Source organism: Scyliorhinus torazame, chromosome 8, assembly GCF_047496885.1.
Source record: "Scyliorhinus torazame isolate Kashiwa2021f chromosome 8, sScyTor2.1, whole genome shotgun sequence".
Taxonomy (NCBI): Eukaryota; Metazoa; Chordata; class Chondrichthyes; order Carcharhiniformes; family Scyliorhinidae; genus Scyliorhinus; species Scyliorhinus torazame.
The window spans coordinates 174,607,026-174,629,305 of NC_092714.1; the positions used below are offsets into that span (position 1 = coordinate 174,607,026).

A 22,280-nucleotide genomic window follows, 5' to 3' on the forward strand; every position below is an offset into this window, starting at 1 on the left:
TGCCATTTGTCTGTTTTTTTTAAAAAAAGAAGGCGGTGATGGGATTTATTTGTCAATTATATTGAGTAAACTGGCTGATGTGTAGGGACATATTGGCTTGTAAATTTAATATCATCGATCCCTCCTTATTCCACTTTTTAACTTCCTCTTTAGCATACGTTAAAAAATAGCACCCTATTTGAGTTATTGGCAGATAATGTTCTGCTCTTATCAATGTCTGTTTTTATTTTAAAAAGATAAATACTCTAACCATTGCCACAAGAAGAACATGATCCTTAACTCAGTTGTAGTCGCTGTTCTGGGATAATTTGTTCTGTGCTTTATTGTGCATCCAGCTTTCATGTGTTGTTGATTGTAGAGCCTGGGATCAACATTGCCTGTGGAAATCTGAGTGAAGAACTTAAGAAACTGGAGCAGGGGTAGGCCACTTGGCCCATGAGCCTGCTTCACCATTCAATAAGATGATGCCTGATCTGATTATGACCTCAACTCTACATTATTGTCTGCCCCCTCCCAAGTAACCCTGAACTTCCTTGCAGATCAAGAATCCATCTAAAAGCATCCTTGAATATATTCATTCGCTCAGCCTCCACTGCTCTCTGGGGAAGAGAATTCCAACGACCCTCTGAGCGAAGAATTTCCTCCAAATCTACGACTTAAATCGGTGACCCCTTAGTTTGAATCTAAGCCCATTCGTCCTAGATTCCTCCATGAGGGAAACATCCTTTTCAGCATCTACATTGTCAAACCCCCTGAATGTTTTTTTGTTTCAATTCGATTACCTCTCAATTTTCTAAACTCAAATGAGTATAGGTCCAACCTGCTCAACCTTTCCTCAAGACAATTCTTTCATCCCAAGAATCAGCCTGAGTAAACCTTCTTTGAACTGTTTCCATTGCATGTATGTCCCTTGTTAAAGTAAAGAGACCAAAACTATTCACAATACTCCAGGTGCGGTCTTACTAATGCCCTCTTATATTCCATACTTCTTGCTACAACGGCCAACATTTCATTTGCATTCCTAATTACTACTTTTACCTGCATGCTAATGTATTGGGATTCATGTACAAGGACACCCAGATATGTCTACTGCAACATGCTGTGGTCTCTCTGAGGGTGCCGCTGAAAATGACTGCTTTCAAGGCACAACAGTTAGGTGTTCACATTTCTTAAGTGGTGTCCTTCCAGTTCTCTTTGCAAAGAACAGCTTCCACTCGTACTCAAGGTCTGCCAGAGTGAGTTGTCAACTGGGTGCCCACGGGGAAGCGAACAGCATCTTTAAGCAACCTTAAAGGTTCATAAAAACACTGGCATGAACTGAAAGTTGAAAAAAAGTGGTTATGAAGTGACCAAATTGCACATAATGTAACGGAGTACTTTTCATGGTTTTCAGGATATCATTGCTCAGCAACCTTGGATGCCTATGTAAAGAGTGTTTTTTCTGAAAGTTGACCTGTACGCCAGCTCGAGAAATGGTGTGCAGGGCTGGCACATGTCCAAATACATTAAAGTGATACAGGCGTTTCTCAGAATTGTTCCTGCCAAATGGGAAATGCTTCATGAAACAAATTCTGTGAAGTTTTGATCGAGCAGGAAAATGTGAGTTTTTTCCTCATCCAGCCATGGGGCTGGTTTAGCTTGGCTAAATTGCTGGCTTTGAAAGCAGACCAAGGCAAGCCAGCAGCACGGTTCAATTCCCGTACCAGCCTCCCCGAACAGGCGCCGGAATGTGGTGACTCGGGGCTTTTCACAGTAACTTCATTTCAAGCCTACTTGTGACAATAAGCGATTTTCATTTTCATTTAATTTCATTTTCATCCAGTGCTGCATTAATTAATGCAGCAGGGCTAAGGTATCCAAAGAGTTGCTTCAGTGACATCTGACGCTGATGTATTGAGGCTCTGTTATATCTGGCAGTATATATCCTGCTTATATAGGTGCCAGTGCTATGATACAGAACACCAGGATTCTCCTGTTTGATGTTGAGGTCCACTCTGCACCTGACACAACCTGATAGGACAATGTTAGCAGCAAACATTGCAAGGAGCCTCCAATCCTAAGTGCATAACACTTATTAAGAGCTAGATTTTTATTCAAGCAAGGCATAAATAGTGGAGAGTAGAAAAGTTAATTGAACTCATCCTTTAACATTAATAGTTTCCATTGTATAAAGAAGTCCATAAACATTTATTGATATTTAAAACAAGCAATCACACGCAATGTGGAGCTACACACAAGTCCAAAATAACACTCAGTATTTAAACACTAAGAAAAATTAAAGAATTATTCAGTTACACATAACAGAATTTACAGCACAGAATCTGACCAGTTGGCCCAACTGGTCTATGCGGTTGTTTATAGTCACACGAGCCTCCTCCCTCTACTTCACCTCACTCGCCCTACCATTATTTCACCTCACTTTAAAAGCATACCTGTCTATTTTTCTCCTAAATATACTTATGTAGCTTCCTCTTAAAGACATCTGAGGCATTTGCCTCAACTGCGTAAGCTGTGTACTAATGTTGGATGCAGTTATGCCATGAAAATTGTTCCCCTGCGCGCACACAAAACAATGCCTTAAATAAACCTGTGAAAATAATCTAGTCATAAGTTCTTGCCAACCAATTGGAAATGTTATTTTCATTTGTGTGTGAAAACCTGAGCTATGTAGGCTAGGAATTGGAGTGTGTAAGTTATGCTGGGACCATCCTGGCCAATTCTAAACATCTGTGACCAAATCCAGGTATGAACTCCTGGTCTGCAAAGCTCTGCTATGGGAGCAGAGGTTCAGAAGTTCTATTCCCTTCATATCTTCCCCCATCTAATGTCTCCCCACCTGTCTCCTGAGGCATTGCCCTTGTAGTGTAGTTTCACAGATGTCAAAAAACTAGCAAGCCATTCTCTTTTATGAAAGCAGGAGGAGTGGGGTGGGGGAATCTTGGGCTGGATTCTCCGCCGCGCCACATTTCTGCCTAGACACGACGGTGGAATTCTCCGTTATGCCGGCCAGTCAATGGGGTTTCCCATTGTGGGGCAGCCCCACGCCGTCGGAAACCCCCGGGCGCCGGCAAAACGGAGAATCCCGCCCAGTGTGTTTGGAGTAAGCAAAAGAGTGAGTGTATTTTCGTGACAGCTGAGCTGTACAAAAGGTTGACCAAACACATTTCAGCGGGAGATTAGAGAGGCAATCAACAGCAATCCGGAGGAGAGCCTGTGGATTTTCCCACTCCTTAGCCCAGACATGAAGCCAATTATGATCAACTTAGCTGGATCATCATACACCATAGGTAGAATCTGGGGCTTCCTGCATCGTGTGACTCAGTTGCTCAAAGGTCAGCATATTATTCAGCACTTATTTTTTAAAGGCATGTTTGTACACATTGGTCCACTTTAAAAAATATTTTAATGTATGTTTTTCCATTATAACAAAATACCATACCACCAATACATAAAGATACAATGCAAAAATACCAATCAATATTCAACAACTCCACTACACCCAACTTCAAACTAAAAAACAAAATTAAAGAAAAACCCTAACCGCTGACAGTGACTAACTCTGAAAAAAAAAATTAATGGCTGCTATTTGCATTAGAGCCATTCTACTGACCCCTGACGGATGTATTTTATTTTCTCCAGATATAGGGGCTGGGATTCTCCGCGCCGAAAACGGGGCGTCAGACCCGCAATTGAGTCCGATGCCGGGACGCGAACCTCCGGAGACTCTGCGCCAGTCGCGCGCGCAGTCGACGCGGTGCCGGTCGGGGGCCGTTGAAAGAGGCCCCTGCGGCGATTCTCCGCAGTCGACCAGCTGAGTTCCCGCCAGCGTGGTTCATGTATGGTTCCACTCGGCGTCGCTGCTGCGGTGGCCAATCTGGGGGGGACACCTCCACGATGGCCAGGCTCGTGATCAGGGGCCACCGATTAGCAGGCGCGCGCGATCTCCTTCCACGCCGGCCTGCTGTGTGGGTCTGCCATGTTGCGTGGGGCCGTCGCGTAAGCGCCTGCTGCGCGGACCCGCGGCCGGCTGTGCAGGGCCACGCCAGCAGCTGGAGCTGCGTGGAGCACTCCAGCGCCGTGCTGGCCCCCTGTGGGCCTTGGAATCGCTGGGCAAAGAGGCCCGTGGACGCAGGCATCAACACTCTGGTGCTTACGCCGGCATCAACACTTAGCCACCGTTTTGAAGAATCCCGGCCCAGAACTCCATTAGGTCACCCAACCATCTGAGACACTGGGTGGAGTAAGAAATCTCCGCCAAAGCAGAACTCTCCTCGGCTATCAGCGAGGCAAAGGAATCAGGAAAGTATTTACTCTTGTCCAAATTCAACTATTGCCCTGAGAAGGAGTCAAAGCTCATAAATAATGTTATCTCATCCATGGCGGAGGCTGAGTCCATAATATAAAGAAACAGATCGTCTGCATACAAGGACACCCTATGCTCCCTCCCCACTTTATTTCCCTTGAATCAGTGGAAGATCTTAACACCAATGATTCGATAGCCCATGCAAACAAAAACAGACAATAGACCACCCTGCCTCGTACGCCTAGAAAGTAACATGAGTCAAGGCGTTTGTGCAAACACTTGCGGTGGGGGTCCTGTACAGGAAACAAATACTAGATATAAACTTTGGCCCCAAAACCCAAAAACAAGAATCTCAAAGTGATGACCCACTCCACCCTATCAAACCCCTTTTCGGCGTCCATTGAGACAATCATCTCTGGTTCAGGCACGGGAGAGAGGGAGTGGGAGATGTTTAATAATGTGTATTCGCCGACGGCTGCCGACCCTTGGCAAAACCTATCTTCTTCAGAGATCACCTATGGAAGGTAGGCCTCCAACCGCAGTGCCAGTACTTTAGCCAGCAATTTAACATCAGCATTCAACAATGAGATAGGCCGATGTGACCCACACTTTGAATCAGGGAAATAGAGGCGTATTCCAGGACATGGAATCATTAAACATGTCCAATATCTTTTTTTAAATTTAGACAAGCCAATTCATTTTTTAAAATTAAGGGGTAATTTAGAGTGGCCAATCCACCTCCCTGCACATCTTTGGGTTGTGGGGGCGAAACCCTCGCAAACACGGGGAGAATATGCAAACTCCACATGGACAGTGACCCAGGGCCGGGATCGAACCTGGGACCTCGGCGCCATGAGGCAGTAGTTCTAACCACTGCGCCACCATGTTGCCCTGAACATGTACAATATCAATGGGATCAACTGCCACAAATTTCTCATGGAACTTGATGGGGAATAAATCAAGGCCCGGAGCTTTACCCGACTGCATTAAACCAATGTATTTCATAATCTCAGGGCCCAACGGGGATTCTAACTCCTCCCTTCTCTCCCTCTCTGAAGAACAATCCATCCTAAAACTGCATTATGGGCTATCTCTCCTCTGGGGGCCCCTATCTATGCATCAATAAAAGGCTTCAAATGCGGCGTTCACCTTCAATGGAGAGGAAACCAAACTGCCATCCGAGTCCCTTACCTCCACAATCTCCCAGGGGGCAGCCTGTCGCCTCTGCTGGTGCACGAAAAGAGATTGGCTTTCTTCCCGTATTCATATTAAGACTCCCTCGAGCGTCGCAACTAGATCACCGCCTTACCCATTGAGAGTAACTCAGATTGTGTGCAACTTCTTCCTACCTGCCAGCAACCCCGGTGTAGGGGCAGGGGAGTACTGATGGTCCACCGCAAAGATGGAATCCGCCAGCCTCTGCCACTCCACCTTCCCAATCTTTTCCTGGTATGCCTTGTAGGAGATTACATCCCCCCTAATGACCACCTCAAGGGCCTCCCACAACGTAGAAGGTGAGATAGACTCACTCTTTAAAAAATAAATTTAGAGTACCCAATTCTTTTTTTCCAATTAAGAGCAATTTAGCATAGCCCTAACCTGCACAGCGTTTTGAGTTGTGGGCGTGAGACTCATGCAGACGTGGGGAGAATGTGAGATGAACTCACTCTTATTAAACATAAAATACTCCCCAATGGCAGAGGATATACACTCACAAAATCATTTGTCTGCCAATAACGGCGTGTCCAATCTCCATGGCAGGCATTGAGAGGATAGCTCTACCAACTCCACAAAATGTGGGGCATAGTCTGAGATCACAATTGCCGAGTACCCCGCCCTCTTCACCCAGGGAAGGAGAGACCTACCCACCACAAAAAAAGTCAATCCGAGAGTACACCTGATAAACGTGGGAGAAAAAAGAAAAATCCTAATCACTCGGATGCAAAAACCACTATGGGTCAACCCCCCTCCCCATCCCCCTCCTCGCCACTTGCTCCATAACAACCAGTAATACCTTTGCCACCCCAGAAGGGATCAAAGTCTCATGTCTAGATCAGTCCAACTGAGGGTCCAAATCACAATTTAAGTCGCCCCCCCCCCCCCCCCCGAAATTAGCTGGTGTGAGTCCAAGTCAGGAATAGAAGCCAGTAACTTGTTAATAAAAGCTTTATCATTCCAAATTGGCGCATACTCATTAATTAGAACCACCAAGGTGCCCGCCAGAGAACTACTGGCAATCACGTGCCTCCCGTTCGGGTCTGCCAAGATCTTAGCCGCCCAAAAAGGAACCCTTTAATAATCAAAACTGCCACCCCCCCCCCCCCCCCCCCACTCCTTCCGCCCAGGCCCTATTATCGTTCCCCGAGTGGAATACCCCCCACCCCTTCATTAATCTTGCCTGGTCCCTGACCTGCAAATGAGACTCCTGCAGAAACACAGCATCAGCACTCAAACTTTTCAGGTGGGCAAATATCCTCAACCTTTTCGCTGGGCCGTTCAACCCACTTACATTCCAAGTGACCAGCCGAATTGGGGACCTTCCACCCCGCACCCTCCTGACCCAGAGTCAGCCATTTCCACCACATGGGGTAATCCAGCAACGACTTAAAGAGTACAGGCAGTGGGCCCACTCAAGTTGGCCGCCAAACCCCACATCAAGATAAAGCAAAGAAAAACTGTAGTCACCGTCAGAAAACTATCACTACACTCCCCCCAACTCCCTGCCTCCCACACCTAAATAATCAATCAAACAACCAAAAAGCAAACAAAAACTGCTAACCCTACCCCTACCCGAACCTGAAACAAAACAAAAACACTAGACTCATTATCTAAAACACTAAAATAATGAGCTGCAGTTACCCCCACCACTCCGCTCCCGTTAGCTAACTATTCAGCCAGCAGAGCGGCCCCCACCAAGAGTAAGAACAAATAAATAGCCATAACCACCAGCCCCCCGCCTAAATCTAACTTTAATAGCCTAAGGGAAAAAAAGCACCCATCCCGCACAAGAACAAGAAAATACAAACTTGCACCAGAAACCCCAACAAATCCCCATAACCACATGTCCTCCCCAAATATACAAAGACCTCGTGAAAATTATGATTAACTCGCCAACTTCTTAACAAAAGCATCTGTCTCGTCCAATGCATAGAAATAATAGCTCTTCGAATCAAACATCACTCTGGGACGTGCAGCGTATACCACTCCAAATCGAGTTCCACTCTTTTACAATGCGGCCTTGGCCTTGTTAAACATCGCCCACCTTTTAGTCAGTTCCTCATCCACATCCTGATAGAGCCTGACTGCGTGGCCCTCCCACTTGTAATCCCGATGATCCTTCGCCCATCTCAGGACTCGTTCCTTCTGAAAACTATGGAACCTCACAAGGATTGCCCGTGTCGGTTCACTGACATGGGGCTTCTGACTGAGTGACCAGTGGGCTCGATCCAGCTCGGGAAGGGACGTCAATCCACCTCCCCCCAAATATCTGAGAGATATGGTCCATTAGATTTGGGCCTCCTTTCCCCCCCCCGCCCCGGCAACCTCACAATTCTAAGATTCTGTCTCCAGATCATTCACCTTGACTGTCAGTGCTTTCTGAACACCAGCCATTATTGCCGTCTCGACTTCCAAGGAGACAGTCTGATTGCTCTGCCTCACGAGAGCCACCTCCACAGGGGGAGGCAGTGGTGTAGCGGTATTGTCAATGGACTAGTAATTCAGAGACCCAGGATAATGTTCCGGGGACCAAGGTTCGAATCCCACCATGGCAGATGGTGAAACTTGAATTTAAAAAAAATCTGGAATTTAAAGTCTAATGATGACCATCAAACCATTGTCGCTTGTCATAAAAACCCATCTGGGGGCAGCATGGTGGCGCAGTGGTTAGCATTGCTGCCTCATGGCCCAGGTTCTATCCCAGCTCTGGGTCACTGTCCGTGTGGAGTTAGCACATTCTCCCCGTGTTTGCGTGGGTTTCACCCCCACAACCGAAAGATGTGCAGGATAGGTGAATTGGCCACACTAAACTGCCCCTTAATTGGAAAAAATGAATTAGGTACTTAGAATTTATAAAAAAAGAACTCATCTGGTTCACCAATGTCCCTTAGGGAAGGAAATTACTGCCCTTACTTGGTCTAGTCTACATGTCACTCCAGACCCACAGCAATTTGGTTGACTCTTAAATGCCCTCAGGGAAGGGCAACAAATGCTGGCCCAGCCAGTGATGCCCACACCCCATGAACAAATAAAAAAAACACCCCGTATCCCTGCGCCATGCGCCTTTACCATCTCATCAGTCTTCTACAGTGCTGACTAAATAGGCGGTAGGGACTCTTCAATTGACTTGTGGAGGTCCTCGGAGACAGCCCACCGCTACTTCTGAAATTCCATTGCCAAGGTGTTTGTAAGCATCTCGGCCGTCAATCGAGTGGCCAGAGTCACGGTAGTGACTGATGTACTCAACCAAAGAGTCTCGAGAGGCTTCCTCATGCCTATTTATTTGCAGGCTTCCTTGTCCTGGAGTTTCTGGGCATATTTCTTGTGAGGGACTCTTTCTCATCAAAATAGTAAAGTTTTAGCTGAAGCAAAACCCCCACCCCAAAAACCAGGAGAAAAGTTTTTTTTCTCAGGGACCCGAGTTCAAATGCGGCCTTGGGTGACTGCATGGAGTTTGCATGTTCTCCATGTGTCTGCATGGGGTCTCGTCCGCGTGCTCCAATATCCTCACACAGTCCAAAGATGTGCAGGTTAGGTGGATTGTCCATGGCCAATTGCCCCTGAATGTTCAAAGATGTGCAAGTTAGGTGGGTTACAGGTTTCAGGGATGGGACAGGGGAGTTGGCCGAGATAGAGTGCTTTTTTGGAGGGGTGGTGCAGAATTGATGGGCCAAATGGCCTCCTTCTGCACTGTAGGGATTATATGGAATATGGGCATTGCTGGCAAGACCACCAGTTAATTCCCATCCTTACATGCCTTTGAAGTGGTGGGTCTTGAGCTACTGCAGTACATCTGCTGAAAGTTCTCCTGTAGAACTATTAGGGAGGCAGCAAAACAGTAATGATGAAAGAATGCCGCTACATTTGGGTTGGAGGTAGTGGTGGTCCCAGGCATTACTTCCCTTGACCTTGGTGGTAGAGATCATGGGATTGGGTGATGCTACATCTGGCTATGGTGAGAGTGGCAGTTCTGATGAAAAAACAAAGCAAATGTTAACTCTTTTCCCACAGATGCTGCCTGACCGGCTGAATTTTTCCAGCTTTTTGATCTTATTTCAGATTTCCAGCATCCAGAGAACATTGTTTCAATATGATAAGATTGTCATCGATCTGGCAATCATTAGGTGTTCCTTTATTTTGATAATATTTTCACTGACACCATTCTTGCCAGGAAACTGGAAGTCAATTTGTTTCGTGAGTTTTGTTTTTATGTTGACATTGCACAGTTCTGGTTTCATGTTTAGTTAAAATACATTGAAGCAACCAAAACTGATTTAAAGTAATAAAATTAATTCAGTGGGCACTACCACCCTATCAATCCGCGCACCACCATTACCAATCCTGGCATCTATTTTACCAATTCCAGCGCCAGCCTTGCCAATCCCGGCACGACTCTTACCAATTGAACAGCACCCTGACCACTCCCAGCTCAACCCTTACCAACTACCTTTACCAATCCTGCCAGAACACTGGTCTCTGGTTATTAAATACTGCAAGCATGGCATTTTTTTTAAAATAGAAAACCCTGGCTACTTTGCAGGCAGGCAGAAGATAATTCTGATATGTCAATTTTCTCAGATAGTCTAGAAGAAATTCTGGCTAAAAATGGCTCTTATGAAATAATATTTGGACCATATGTTTAATATCAATAGCTCTTTTACTTGTGAATCTAGTCTCGAGCCTGGTATGCGTGTCCCTGTGGTGGGCAGATCCAGGCACTTCTAGCTGATTGTAAACTGCTGTGGTCATGCACAGATCAGTTGTAATTCTGGGTAAACCTAAGGCCAGAGGGCAATGATTGACTTTCATTCTCTTGATTTATCATGTGACACCAGGAGGATGATTGAATTATGCTCGATTGAAGATATAAAGATAAGCAAAGTCGTTTGCTTATTAAAATATTTTTTTTGTTTTCATTCAGGGGATGTGGGCATCTTTAGCTAGGTGGTGATCTGCCTTCTTGAACCACTGCAGTCCATGTGGTCTACTTACAGTGCGTTTAGGGGGGAGTTCCAGGATTTTGACCCAGCGACTGTGAAGGAATAGTGATATAGTTCCAAGTCAGGATGGTGAGTGATTTGGAGGGGAACTTCCAGGCATTTGCTGCCCTTGTTCTGATAGGTGGTTGAGGTTGTGGATTTGGAAGGTGCTGTCAAAAGAGCATTAATGAGTTGCTGCAGTGGATCTTGTAGATAGTACACACTGCTGCCACTGTGTATCAATGGGCTGCTTGTCCTGGATGGTGTCGAGTTTCCTGTGTGTGTTGGAGCTGCATTCATCCATGCAAGTGGCGAGTATTCCATTACGCTCCTGACTTGTGTCTTGTAGATGGTGGACAGGCTTTGGGCAGTCAGGAGCTGTCACTTCAGAATTTCCAGCCTTTGACCTGCTCTTGAGTGGCTGGCCCAGTTAAATGTTTGGTGAGTGGTGACCCTCAGGATGCTAAGGGTCAAATGATTTGGTCAATTAAACATTTTGAGAAGCCTTGATATCATTAATTAAATGATTATTCCATTCCCGACTTGCTAAATCTGCATTGCTCAATTAAGAAAACATCTTTTCCCTGAAACTGATTGACTAATATATCCCGCACAGCTTTATTCTCCAATCTGGTTCATAATGTTACGCCTGTCTATTTCCATTGTGAATTTAAAATATTTCTATTTCGTATTAACAATTATTTGAAATAATTCACAAAATTATTACTTACCCCCATCCCCCTCCACACCCTCCTCAACTGTATTTACAAAGTATTCAAATCACATCAACATTTGCTGAATGAATTAAATATTATTTTTTCTCACTGAATAATGGTAAATTGAGCCCAATTTCCAACCATCCAAACTTTTCGAGAGATGCTCCAAATTCTGCCCCGAATGATGAACGATAAATGTTGGGAAATTTCTTGAATCTCAAGTCCATAGATTTTTCTGCTTTGAAAATTCAATCATGGATTTCTAATCCAGTGAAGTTCTTTAATAGTGTAGCCAATTATAATAAGACTGATTAATCTGGAGACCATTAGGGGTGGTCTGGATTTTTGGTATTAGTTTCAGGTACTTTGCTCCTGAGGTCAAACCCTTAGTTGGTCCAATTACTTTAGTCTAATTGCCAATCTTTTAGTTATTTGGTAGGTTCTGTTTCACTTTCTTCCACTTCATCCTCTTCCTCTTGAAGATCTGCGGTGGCATCTTGGTATTGTTGGTATTCGGACACCAGATCGTTGGTGTTGCATTCTGCTTCTGTGAATTCCATCTCGTCCATACCTTCTCCCGTGTACCAATGCAGAAAAGCCTTCCTTCTGAACATGGCTGAGAACTGCTCAGTGATGCGCTTGAAGAGTTCCTGGATAGCAGTGTTGTTCCCCATGAAGGTGGAAGACATTTTGAGCCCACGCGGTGGAATGTCGCACACGGCCACTTTGACGTTATTGGGAATCCACTCCACAAATTGGCTGCTGTTCTTGGTTTGGACGGCTAACATCTGCTCATCTACCTCCTTAGTGGACATCCTGCCCCTGAAGATAGCCGCCACAGTCATGTACTTGCCATGGCGAGGATCACAGGCCGCCATCATGTTCCTGGGATCAAACATCTGCTGCGAAAGCTCCGGCACTGTCAATGAGCGGTACTGCTGGCTGCCACGTGATGTCAATGGAGCAAATCCGGGTATGAAGAAATGCAAGCGAGGAAATGGGACCATGTTGACTGCTAGCTTCCTCAGGTCTGCGTTGAGTTGACCAGGGAAACGCAGGGAGGTGGTGACACCACTCATTGTCATGGAAACCAGATGGTTCAGGTCACCGTAAGTTGGTGTGGCCAACTTCAAGGTTCGGAAACAAATGTCATACAGAGCCTCATTGTCAATGCAGAATGTTGAGTCTGTGTTCTCAATCAGCTGGTGAATGGACAAGGTGGCATTGTACGGTTCGACCACAGTGTCCGAAACCTTTGGCGAAGGTACGACACTGAAGCTGTTCATAATCCTATCAGGGTATTCCTCTCTGATTTTGCTCATGATGAGAGTGCCCATTCCTGAACCTGTTCCTCCTCCCAGTGAATGGGTGAGCTGGAAGCCTTGTAAACAGTCACAGCTCTCACACTCGTTCCTCATGATGTCCAGCACGTTTTCTACCAGCTCAGCACCTTCCGTGTAATGACCTTTGGCCCAGTTGTTCCCAGCGCCTGAATTACCTACAGTGGGGAGTGGCAAGTGCGGCGGTTGGAGAGAGAAAAAAAAGAGGCCAGTTAGGATAGATTGTTTAAAAATATAAAAATGGAGATCATGATGATGATTTGCGCCAGCAGTTTCCTCAATTATTCTTCAAATAAATACTGACTTCCAATGTCACTGGACAAGACTTTGACATTTAGTGCCCACTGGATAAAACTCCAACAGTGCTCACTGAATAAAATACCAGTTGGATATTACTCTCACAATCAGTGTCCACAGGAGAAAACTTTGTCCCTTTGTGCCCACTGTGTAAGACTCTGGCACTCAGTGTCCACTGGACTAGACTTTAAAATAGCGACCACTGGATAAGTCAGATACCCAGTGCCTGCTGGATACAACCCTCATATCCGGATAAGACTTTATCTTGCAGTGCCCACTGCAGAGTACTCTGCCACCCAGTGCCCACTGGATAAGACTCTGACACCGAGTACCCATTTTCTTTTGCTGTCTTCTCTTCATTTCTGAGACAATCTAGATGTAGGACTGACTGCAGTTTCTCAACAAAATTGCTCCATTGTTTCAGAATGAAGTGTACAGACATTGGAAATGTAAATCAGTACCTAAATCTAAAAAATGATTTACTTCAGAATAATTTGTGAGACTTCACAGTGAGGAGGATGTCTGTAGGTTACAACCCGGTTTTAATCTTATGAGAATCATACTGTACCATAAATGAAGTTATCTGGTCTGAAGATCTGTCCGATACGACTACCACGGACACTGTCCATTGTTCCAGGCTCCAGGTCCACCAGAATTGCCCTGGGTACATATTTTTTATCTGAATGAACAAATATATGATTTATTTAGCGAGTAAAATATGAGAAAATGTTTTTAGAAGTTCATCAAGGAGAGTGATGTTAGTGTTATTGAATTAAAGTACATCTATATCAGGCATTCTGTATGAGCATTAAGTATTCCCAGGACAGATTCAGCACAGGCATCGATACAGAATAAAGCTCCCTATACACTGTCCCCATCAAACACTTGCAGGACAGGTATAGCACAGGGTTAGATACAGAATAAAGCTACATCTACACTGTCCCCATCAAACACTCCCAGGGCAGGTACAGCTTGGGGTTAAATACAGAGTAAAGCTCCCACTATACTGTCCCCATCAAATACTTGCAGGACAGCTACAGCATGGGTAAGATACAGAGTAAAGCTCCCTCTCCACTGTCCCCATCAAATACTCCCAGGGTAGGTACAGCAATGGAGTTAGATAGAGTAAAACTTCCTCTCAATCCCTTTGCAGAGAAAAGATTTCTTAACTGGTAGCTGACATTATTTTTAAATGGTGTCTTTACAGGGCCAAATGTAGCCCATGAAAGCTGGTAAGAAGTCCCACAAAGTCTGACAGCTCAGCTCGAAATCAGAATTCACATAGCTGACTAGCTGGCTTGTTCTGTTGTGAGGTGAAGGTTTAGAAAGGTTTGTTTTTAGTGCTGTTGCCTCATTTGTGATAATTATCAACAATGTGAGATCTATAAAAAATGATGGTGAAATTCGGATACTAGTCTGCAATGCCAACAGAATGAAAGTGGAAGGAGAAAATCGAGAGGGAACAGTGATTTGAACTTTATCCATGGCCAATAAGATTCCGTACCACCCAAATCAATATTAGTGTAACTGCATCCTTGTTGAAGCACAGTAAGTTCCCCCTAACCAAGAAATCTTTCTTTGATTGTCAGATGTAATGTTCTAAATTGGCTCAGGAGTATGAACCATGTGTTCTGAAGCTCTGCAGAATTTTCTAGTTTGCTACCAATTGAATTTGACAACAAATGTCACAGACAAAGACAAAAGGTTTGGTTGCTCCTTTGCGAAGTGGACTTTCTCACCATGTGCCTCGTTGAAATACACATTGATCCTCTCAAGTTGGTGGTCCAAGTCTCCAATGTAATTCCCTTTGAGGTCAATTCCATGTTCTTCGCTAATTACTTCCCAGAACTGTCAGTACAGAAAAATGAGCAGCTACATTAAAGACAAGCAGGTAGGTACATCGCTACATCATCAAAAAAACACATGCTTTAAAAAATGGGGCAAAATTTAACTTGCCCAAATCAATAAATAATCTGGTCTGGAAGCTCTGCAGGGTTTGGGTGGTGGGGTTAACTAAAGCCATTGTCTGTGAACTAGGTACTAGGTCTTGCATGTTGATAAAATTGATCCGCAATTTTATTACATTTGTTTTGAGGATCTGAGCGTTGCTGAGAAGGCCCACATTTATTGCGCTTGAAAGGGTGTGTCAGTGTGCCTAACTGCCCTTGAGAAGATGGGTCAGTGGTGCCTGACTTGAAGCGTTTGGTGTTGATAAATCTTTGTAAAAGATACACTTACATACAAATCCACACACATACACACTCACGAATAGATATACACCTGTGTACACATTCTTGCAGCAACCCACATCGCGCACACAAATTACACACTCTCACATACACAGTCATTGACACATGAATGCATTTAAGTGGAAGATAAACATATGGGATAAGAGGATATGTTGATAGCGATAGACAAAGTGAGTGGGAGGAAACTTGTATGCAGCATAAACACTGATGTAGACCAGTGCACCTAAATGGTCTTCTGTGCAGTAATTTCTATGTTAGACATCAGTTGGAATGTTCTGTACAGTTCTGGGCACCACACTATAGGAAGGATGTGAACACATTGGAGAGAGTGCAGATGAGGTTTACAAGAATTGTTCCAGGGATGAGAAGCTTCAGTTATGAGGATAGATTGGAGAAGTTGGAACAGTTCTTCTTGGATAGAAGGCAGCTAAGGGGAGATTTACAGATGTTCAAAATCATGAGGGAACTGGACAGAGTAGATAGGGAAAAACTGTTCCTGCTCGTAAAAGGATCAAAAACAAGGGGGCACAGATTGAAGGTGATTTGCAAAAGAAACAAATGCCTTGTAAGAAAAAACGATTCTGGGGGTGGGGTCTGGAATGCACGGCCTGGAAGTGTGGTGGCGACAAGTTCAGTCGAGGCATTCACGAGGGCATTCGATAATCACTTGAATAGAAACGATATGCAGGGGCTCGGGGAAAAAGCAGAGGAATGCTCATTTGGAGGGCTGGTGCAGATACAATGGGGCAAATGACCTCCTGCTGCACTGTAACAATCCTGTGATTCTGTACACCCACCACTGCACGCCCCCCCCCCCCCCCCCACACACACACACACGCCCCCCCCACACACACACACACACAGAATAATTCTTGGACACCTGTACATACACACATCCACAAACCATGCACACACAAACAGATCCACACACAGGCAAGCCAAACCACATCTGTTTATGCCAACATACACATAAAAATATACACACCCACACTGTTATGACTAGTCCCCAGGTGACGTTCCTCAAACTTATTACCCAGGCGAGGAGGGAAAAACTGTCCCCCTTTTTTTTATTCAATTCCCTCGGTTGGTTGAAACAGGGTTAATTTTAAAAGGATTCCTTCCCTTGTGGATACCTCTTCCCAGCCCAATATTTATGTTTTAAAACAAGCCACTTTAACCAGACTTTCTTGAGATAAAGAAAGAGTGAGTTTATTAACTACAAAATGCAAAAAAAATGATAAAGCATATGTGCATACATTCACATCAGGTAGAAATGAGAATTGAGTCCAAAAGTAAGTTAAAATATATGTAAATCAGTCGTTGACTTGTCAGTGAAAAGTAGATGGTGGAACTTTGCAGCCATTGCTGGTGAATAGTCAGTTTCAAGATTCTAGAGTCCTGCAGTTTGGGTGAGAACCTGCCCTGTTTCCTTTACAGCTGTGGCTTTGCTGACTTGGCTTGCTTCAGCAACCAAAGAGAGAGAGTGTTACCTGCAAAAACTTGCAGGGTTCTGCTGCTGCCTCGTCCTGTGTCACACACTGACACACCCAGCACTAGTCTATCCTGACCATTTTTTTTAGCTGGCTTTTATCCAAGTGCTTGTATGTTCCTGGAAGGCTAAAATTCACATACTGGTCTGGGACATTGCTTACAGGATATCATTCCTGCTGAGACCATAATCACCTCCATTATCTCCATAGGAGATGGCAGTTCGTTTCTGTATAGTTCTTGTGCTTTTGATGTGTCATTGCCTGGAAACAGGGTGTCATTACATCATTTCTCTATTAGTATCACCTACCAGCGTTACAGCCAGTGACTGAATTTACATCCTCAGCCAGCTTTGGCTTGTATGTTCATTCTTTTTAACATGTCTTATTCAGAAGTTCAGTATGTCCGTACATAATTCAGGGCTTTCCTCCATCATCATGACAATACACACATACAACACTGACACAGAAACACACACACAGACATATATACACAGACATATTCTCACACACTCTCATACAATGGACAATTTATCATATGTCAGTTTAGACAGTGAATATCAACAGACTATATAACAGCAGGGACCAGGGACCAAATTAGCTAACACAGTGGACAGTGGACAGGAACATCTATCAGTCAGTAAACCATAGCAGTGGATTTATCCATTTATTCATGAGGAGCTGATTGACTTTTCCATTTTCACTCTGACTCCAATTCTTGCTGGGTAAGAGAGAGGCTTGAAGCAGAAAAGCAGATGTGTAAATAAGGCTGAACGGCATTTCAGAGAACTCCCCCTGCACACCCATTTCTGTCCTTATCTATTTACTCACCACACTCTGCTACTCATATCAACCACCCTGCAGGACATGTATATTTTTAAAAGGTCGCGTCATTTAATGTACCAATTTTACATAGATATTTTTGTGATACTGCAGACACTTGAACAGTTTGAAATTATTGTTTTTTAAGCTTTTAACAACAAATATTAGAAATATAAAACCTCTTAATAGTTTTCCAACTATCTGAGTAAAGATACGTTATGATGGACTTCTATTGTGTCAGGCTGTTTTCTCAAGAGCCTTACTGTTATAAACCATCCTACCTCTCAGAACCTTCTCAATGCAATTCAGATATGTGCTGTTATGAGTCTACACATGTCAATAATCTTGAGCAATCAATCTGTTTTTGGTTGAAGACAGAATGTTGATTAGGACATCGATCTTCTTCAATGAGTGATGTGGGATCTTTTAGCATCCTCACTTGATTATGGCCTTGGTGCGATGTCCCATCTGAAGGTCGGCATCTCCGGCATTGCAGCACTGGAATGTTCGCCGAGATTATGTCTTGTCTCTGTAGTGGGACGTGAACCCACAACCTACTGGCTCAGAGATGAGAACGCAATGTGGGCAGCATGGTAGCATTGTGGTTAGCACAATTGCTTCGCAGCTCCAGGGTCCCAGGTTCGATTCCAGCTTGGGTCACTGTCTGTGCGGAGTCTGCACATCCTCCCGCGTGTGCGTGGGTTTCCTCCGGGTGCTCCGGTTTCCTCCCACAGTCCAAAGATGTGCAGGTTAGGTGGATTGGCCATGATATTGGCCATAAATTGCCCTTATTGTCCAAAATTGCCCTTAGTGTTGGGTGGGGTTGCTGGGTTACGGGGATAGGGTGGAGGTGTTGACCTTGGGTGGGGTGCTCTTTCCAAGAGCCGGTGCAGATTCAATGGGCCAAATGGCCTCCTTCTGCACTGTAAATTCTATGAAATGATTTATACCCGCTGTGGCACAGCTAAACCACGAACCAGGCTCACTCGGCTAATGCTCGTTTCCATCCAGTTGTCCAATCCAGCACCTTCAGGAGAGCAGGGAAGAGAACTCACAAATAAGATAAAACAGCCACAATACCATTAAATCTAAACTCCACTTACCTTGGCCCCAATTTGGTTCCCACACTGGCCAATTTGCACGTGCACTATCTCACGCATCCTGACGGGTTCCTCGTCGCGGAGCCTTTTAAATTGTGGATGATTTAAAGTTCTGGCTGCCCGTTACCCCCTCAGCAACAACTATCTGATGCACTTTCTGGGAAAAGTTGTCCTGTCATTTCAACTGTCACGTGCCATCAGGGGCGTGGCCAACACAGAGGAATGCATTTGTCCTGTCCTACCCGCGTTATCCCTTCCAGACGCGGAGACATTGCTGCAGATAAACTTGAACATTTTGGTGCGAGATAAGGATGACGTAGCTCAGAGGCCATGATGTTGCTGAGGAAACCACACACATTCAGGACTTTAAGCTCTTTAAAATTTAAAGGTTCAATGTTGGGATGATAAGCTCTAATGAGGGGGGGAGGAGTGGCACAGGATTAAAGGGTTAAATTCTGAGGGCAGACCACACTATCCTGATTTGTATTCCCTTGTGTTTAGAAAGTTCTTTGAACTGATAAAAGGGATTTGAAAGTGCGGACTATTGAACAATTTCCTGTGATGTGGAAACCCTGAACACAGAGGCACAATCTTACAATGGCTGTCAGGCCATTCAGGAATGAAATTCGAAAGCAGATTTTCACACAAGGAGGGTGGAATTCCGGAACTCTGTCTGCTGGAAGGCTCTGCATTCTCAGGGTCAACTGGAACTTTCAAAACTAAAGTAGATAGATTTTTGTTTGTTAATGAAATCGAGGAATATGAATCAAAGGTGGGGAAATGGAATTGAGATCCTATTCCCATGTTAAGACTGGATGAATTGCTGTACTATTTGAATGACAAGAAGAAAAAAAAGACAAATGATGACAGGTTGAGAGTTAGAGGGCAGAATGGACCAATTATTGGAGGGCTAGGTTTATCGTCTGATGTTTATCGGGCTAGATGTTACCTGATTTTAGGGACGGATGGGAGGCAGAGGAGGGTGGGGAGACACAAACAGCAGCGGAAGGTTGGGTTGAAGGGCATGTTGCCTTTCTGCCACTATTGGGTTGTAACATTAGTGGGAAAGGTGACAAACAGCCCACCTGCCCAGAGGCCTATTGAGCCACAGAAATGGTCAATTAAGAACTTCGCTGGCAACACCTCACCCCCCCCCCCCCCCCTCTCACTGGCCTGGGTGCCCCCAGACTCCACTCACCTGTTTAGCAGGGTGGCAACCTTCCATGGCATCCTCTTCTTCCAGGTGCATTCCCAGCTGTAGGCACTACTCCCAGTGGCACTGCTGGGATGCTGTCGGCTCGCTGATTATCTGGCAGCGCTTGGGGATGAGTTCCCATATTTCAAAGCCCCTTCCTGTTACCCGTTGGTTGAAAATGCAGTCAGGGCTCCCAGAAATGGCTGGGTTGCTCCCGGTTTTGGTGCTTGAGGCCGTCGCTTCATTGACAAAACTCCAGTCTGTTTTTGTGTTACGTAATCCATGAGAAAATCAAGAAAATTAGCACCAGTAGAGATATTCATTAAGTGGCCAGGAGCGCATGATACTGTGTCAAAGTTTTAAAATGTATGTGGAAGATACTGCATATGATGCCACTCCTGCGTCTGGCCATTGATAAGGAGAATTTTCTGGAACATTTGTCCTGACTCTACAAAGTGGATATTTACTGACCTGGGCTGATTATGAGGCAGTTTAAGTTAGCAGCTTTGTTAGGGGAGTTTCTGATAGATGGGGGAGAAAGCCTGATTACTCTTGATCTCCTCCCAGTTGTCATTCTCAAAACAGCATTAGGTCTGGGACTTCTCCCATTGCCTCAACCATAGGTGATGGAGCATATGTGTGAATAGGGCTGGTGGAAGGACACAAAGTAGAGCAAAGGGGGATTCCCACCTTGGCAGCACGGTAGCACAGTGATTAGCACTGTTGCCTCACAGCCCCAGGGATCCAGGTTCGATTCCGTCCTTGGGTGACTGTGGGGAGTTCGCACATTCTCCCTCTGCGTTGGGTTTCTCCGGGTGCTCCGATTTCCTCCCCAAGTCCAAAGATGTGCAGGTTAAGTGGATTTGTCATGTTAAATTGCCCCCAAGTGAAGGTGGGTGGGGTTACTGGGCCTAGGTCGGGTGGTTTGTGACAGGGACTTAACATTCAGAAAGAAAGCTTTCACATCAATTGCCGTCTTTCTTTTAAAACCATGTTCCCTTCCTCAGCTTCCCACCCAGTTCACATCTTTTAGAGCTGACTCTCTCTGGGGTACAGATCCCCTGACAATGGTTCTTAACTTAAGTAGTTGCACTTTATCCATGAGTGGTGGCAGGAATTTCCATATAAGGGTGAAAACAAAGGAAACCAAAAGGAAAGATACTTAAATGCCTGAAATTTATTTCCCTTCAGCTACATTGTGGAGTTTACTGGCACCCTTTTCTGCGTACTCCATTGCCTGAGCGATCTTGATAGTCTTCTTCAGTGTTATCATGGTCTCAGTCAAAAGCTTATTTTGGATATTGTGATTCTGGATCCTACAAACCAACCGGTCGCGAAGCATGTCACTAAGCACGGTTCTGAACTCGCAGTTCTCAGTGAATTGTCAGAGTCTGGCTATGAAGGCCAAGATGGACTCTTCAGGGTCTTAGTAAATTTGGAACGCTGAAGAATGATTGAGGGCGTCAGGTTAAAATGCTGCTCCGCCAGCCTGATCAGCTGGTTGAAGGCTTTTGAGTCGGGTGCCTCAGGGGAAGTCTTATCAAGTTGTAGGTTTGTGGCCCACAGACTGTCAGAAAGATCACCTTCTGTTTATCTTCACCAGTGATCTCATTTGAACTGTAGAAATAATGAAGTTGTTTTATGTACTGACTCAAATTCTCAACGCCCTGGTCAAGCGGTTCCAACCTTGTCTAATGCCTCTCCCGTGCCTCTGCTCTCACCCCTTCCCCATCCTCCCAGAAGCAAGATAGGGTCACCCTTGTTCTCACTTTTTCTAGCCTCCGCATTCAACAAATCATTCTCCACCAGTTCTGCCAATTCCAGCATGATTCCACCATCAAACACATCTTTTCCTCACTCCCTGTGAGCATCTCGCAGGGATCCTTCCCTCTGGGATACCCTGGTCCACTCCTCCCTCACCCCCAACACCTCACCCTATTTTCAGGACCTTCCCATGCAATCGCAGAAGGTGAAACACCTGCTCCTTTACCTACTCCCTGCTTACCAATCAAGGGCCTAAACATTCTTTACAGATGAGGCAGTGCTTCATATGCACCTTGATGCACGATCAATTGCACAAAGACTAAAGTTGGGTACAACTGTGGCTTTATTACAGTCAGATGCGTGGCCTCCTGCTGCAGCTGGCGAAATGGCAGGGCACTGGAGGTCATGCATATTTATACAGTTCTCCGTGGGCGGAGCCAGCCGGCAGGAGCTACCGGCGAACCTGTAGTGCAGGTCCTACCTTACATCTCCTATTACAGTGATTCACCACATACCTACTTCAATCTGGTCTATTTCATTCGCTGCTCCCAATGTGGTCACCTCTACATTGGAGAGACTAAATGCAGGCTGGGTGACCGCTTTGCAGAATACCTTCGGCCCCTCCGCAAGCAGGACCCAGACCTTCCTCTCGCTTGCCATTTCAACTCACCGTCCTGCTCTCACATCCACATGTCCGTCCTTGGCCTGCTGCAATGCTCCAGTGAAGCCCAATGCAAGCTGGAGGAACAGCACCTCATCTTCCGATTAGGCACGTTCCCGACTTCCAGACTTAACATTGAGCAACTTCAG

The 22,280-nt window shown here is 45.2% G+C and overlaps 1 protein-coding gene across 2 annotated transcripts; it reads right to left on the reverse strand.

The window, feature by feature from the left end:
- Positions 1–6,645: 6,645 nt before the first annotated feature.
- LOC140428260 (tubulin beta-6 chain) lies at positions 6,646–19,741 on the reverse strand. 2 transcript variants are annotated; one of them, XM_072514533.1, is made up of 4 exons: positions 19,710–19,741; positions 14,593–14,701; positions 13,422–13,532; positions 6,646–12,714 (listed from the first exon to the last, which is right to left on the reverse strand). In XM_072514533.1, exons 1-4 carry the CDS (start codon positions 19,734–19,736, stop codon positions 11,645–11,647), a joined length of 1,317 nt encoding a protein of 438 aa, XP_072370634.1. In that variant the 5' UTR covers positions 19,737–19,741; the 3' UTR covers positions 6,646–11,644. The 2 variants fall into 2 exon arrangements, with proteins under 2 accessions (XP_072370634.1, XP_072370633.1); XM_072514532.1 differs by lacking the exon at positions 19,710–19,741 and adding an exon at positions 18,515–18,652.
- Positions 19,742–22,280: the final 2,539 nt, after the last annotated feature.